This window comes from Octopus bimaculoides, chromosome 19 (assembly GCF_001194135.2).
Source record: "Octopus bimaculoides isolate UCB-OBI-ISO-001 chromosome 19, ASM119413v2, whole genome shotgun sequence".
Lineage (NCBI taxonomy): Eukaryota > Metazoa > Mollusca > Cephalopoda > Octopoda > Octopodidae > Octopus > Octopus bimaculoides.
This window is the reverse complement of record NC_068999.1, coordinates 48,954,196-48,957,689: the sequence shown is the minus strand read 5'-3', so window position 1 is coordinate 48,957,689 and position 3,494 is coordinate 48,954,196. Positions and strand designations below refer to the sequence as shown.

Genomic DNA, 3,494 nt, shown 5'->3' with positions numbered 1-3,494 from the left:
ATATATATATATATATATATATATATATATATATATATAAATATATATAGTGTTTCATAATAGCACTGTAGTCTCTAGTTACTGGTTTATAGTAGTTTAGTTATAGTGTGGTTAGTGGTATGGAAATTTTAGTGGTGCGTGTGGTGATAGTAGCAGTAGTAGTAGTTGTTGTTGTTCTTGTTGTTGTAATAGTTTAATGATAGAATTGGTAGTAGTAGAAGTGGTGGTGGTGGTGATAGTGTTCGGTATAAAAATAGCTTGCCTCAAATGGGAATTATCAAATAGCTACTAATTATATTGAATACTCTTTCTTTCATTCTCTTTCTCTCTCTCTCTCTCTCTTTCATTTACTTCATCTCTCTCTCTCTCTCTCCCTCTTTCTCTATCTCTCTTCCTCTTTCTCTCTCTCTCTTTCTCTCCTTTCTCACAGACCGTGTTTCGCCAGTCTCCCACCTTTGCTTGCAGGCATTTTTCATCATTTGTCTCCAGGCACGGCACTTGATTCCAACCAAGTTAGTTCACTTTAGACATTTTCTGTGGGATGGAGGAAAAGGAAGAGAAGCTCTTGGATGGGAGTGTTGGTGCCGCCGTTGTTGTTGTTGTTGTTGTTGTTGTTGCTGGTGATGGTGGTAGCGATGGTGGGGAAGCTGACCAGATCTTCGGGGGTGGGGTGGGAAGGAAACTGGTTACATGTGATAGATTAGCATCCTATCCAAGAGGGAGATTAATTTCTCAACTGTTTAACTTGCCATGAAACTCTTAGCAACTCCCACACACCCTCACCCCCAACCCCCCTGCATCTTTCCACTGACAATGGTTGGCTGGCTGGCTGGCTGGCTATTCTGCAGACCTAATCACCTATTCTATGATGATGAGCCCTCTGGGAGGCTTTTGATACATTTGTTATCAAAACTACACAATATAAAACATAACAATTGATGGCGATGTGGTGCCCCAGCATGGCCATAGCCTAGTGGGAGAGAACAAGCAAAAGAATAAAAATTACCAATAACAACCGTAGCTTTCTAATCCTACTCTATGAAAGCATTGCAATTTCATTTAGTTCGTTTATCATATCTACATACATCAATGAAGTTAATTTGATTCAGTAAGACTTTCACCCATCCCACCGCCCAAACAAAGAATGAAAACCAATCAACTTCATTAAAAGCTACATACTGCCCAGGGACCATTTATTTTTGTTTGAGAGACAATCTGATTTGTGTGTGTGTTTCTTCAGTTTCTAAAGATTTTTCTATTAAAATTTGCTGATGGCATGTGTTTGTGTGTGTGCGTGCGTTTGTGTGTGTGTGTGAGTTTTTAGTCTATCTGTATCTCATATTCTGTGTGTGTGTGAGCATAGAAATAACACTCTGAGACGCACATCTAGTTTTGGCAGTCCAGTGTCTCCATTGTCTAAAATTGGAACAAGGTAAGCTAGCCATTCAATAAACAGAAATCGATTGAATAAGTAATCAAATGAAATAAACACAAGAATTGATATGATTGACCAATAAATAAATAAATTAAATTAAATTTTTTAAAAATAGATAGGCGTGGCTGTGTGGTAAGATGCTTGCTTTCCAACCATAGTTCCAGGTTCATACCAGCCTCTCCATGCTACTGATGTTGTCCAAGGGAAAGGCAAAGGTCGATACAGCTTGGCACCAGTGACATTGTAACTCATTTCTACAGCTGAGTGTAACTTGAGCAACGTGAAATAAAGTGTCTTGCTCAAGGACACAATACACAGCCCGATCTGGGAACCCAACTCACTACCTTATGATTATGAACCCGATGCTCTAACCACTAAGCCAGGACTTCAGTAACCAAAGTTAAACAACCAAACATCACGGAGCTTCTGTGGCTCCTGAAAGGAAAACATTTATTGAATCTCTCTCCTTTCTTCAACAAAATATTGACTTTTACCTAGTTATTAGAAATCAATAATTTTTTTCTGTTGTTTTGTTTTCATTTTTTCAAAACAAATTATTGTATTCCATTAACATGATTTGATAAATCTTAAAAATTTATTTTTCTTTAGCTTCAAATTCCTCCCCTCTAAAATAGATGATTAATTGATTGATTGTTTTCGTGGGTTTTTTTTTTGTTTTTCATTAAAATTTTTTTTTTTTTTTTGGTTAACATTGAGGAATTTCTTTATCTTTCCAATATGTAACTGAGAAATTACTTTCTGACAATATAATTATAATATAAAACAGGAAAAAATAAGGAGTAAAAAAAAGCACAAGAAATATAAATTAAATTACAAAAGCATATTTATTTTCTCATCTTTTTGTCAAAATTTTGTCAAATTTTGCAAAAATTTTACTATCTCAATGTTCTGCAAAAATTAAAATAAAAAACAAAAATACAAATTACAAAACTCATTATCACCCACTCCCACTCCTACTAATTTCAAATTTTAATTCCCTTAGCACATTTTTTTAAAAAAATCCTATTTTTCTCTTTTTTGAGATGGCAGCAGCATAATTTTTTAACATCACTTGCCTTTTTATTTTTACATTATTATTATTATTATTATTATTATTATTATCTTCCTGGCAGAACTATTAGCATGCTGGGCAAAATGCTTAGTGGCATTTTATTTTGTCTTTACATTCTGAGTTCAAATCCTGCTGACATCGCTTTTGCCTTCATCCTTTTGGGGTTAATGAAATAAGTATCAAATGAGCATTGAGGTTGATGTAATCAGCTTCCCTACACATCAAAATATTCATATTTTGTTTTCTCACTGCTTACTTATTATAAAGTTCTTAAAATTTCTGGTCAGTGGAAATCATGTATCACACTATTTCACCCTTTTTAAAAATCATCAGCATGACTTAACCTAGTGAAACATTTCTTACAAAGGGAAAAGAATTACTGTCTGAAAGAAATTCATGGAATGTGTATTTTTCTTCCTTCTTTTTCTCTTTTTCTTCATAGGGCGTTGTATCTAATTATCCTTCTGTTTCTCTTGTAGGCATCACAGCAGAATTGTCTTATGTCCGTAATGGTATCATCAACCACCATGCCCTCTCATTCAATCTACCAGTTGCCACAGAAATCAATGAGATTCACTTCACATGGCAGAGCACAAAAAGAGAATCGGTGAGTCCAACTTATTCCAAACCCTTTCAAAATGTATCTTGGCAAAATGGCCAAACAGAGTAGCCCATCAAAGTAGATACTTCACTGTATTTTGGCTTCGATATTTGATATTTGTACATTTTGAATTCACATCTTACTACAGAATATAATAAAAACTGAGATCAAATATTTGTGCAAATGAGAGTGCAGCTCTATATAGGCTCCCAAGGGTGGGGGTTTTTTTTTGGGGGGGGGTTGTAGACAGACGGTCTGATGTGATTTGAGAAGATTTCACTGCTATAATTTTGGAAGGTTGCATCTCTTGTTGCAGATTTGCAGCCTCCTAGGCTTGAGAGTGAGAGAGAGATATGATGTTCAAGATTTGATATTCAATAATACAT

At 35.1% G+C, this 3,494-nt stretch overlaps 1 protein-coding gene across 2 annotated transcripts in view; it reads left to right on the top strand.

The window, feature by feature from the left end:
• LOC106882040 (tyrosine-protein kinase RYK) overlaps positions 1 to 3,494 on the top strand; it is a 239,675-nt gene that overhangs the window by 137,539 nt on the left and 98,642 nt on the right. For both annotated transcript variants that reach the window (XM_052974851.1, XM_052974852.1), the window contains exon 2: positions 2,987 to 3,114. In XM_052974851.1, coding sequence (XP_052830811.1) covers positions 2,987 to 3,114 — 128 coding nt within the window. The remainder of the gene's footprint in view (positions 1 to 2,986; positions 3,115 to 3,494) is intronic.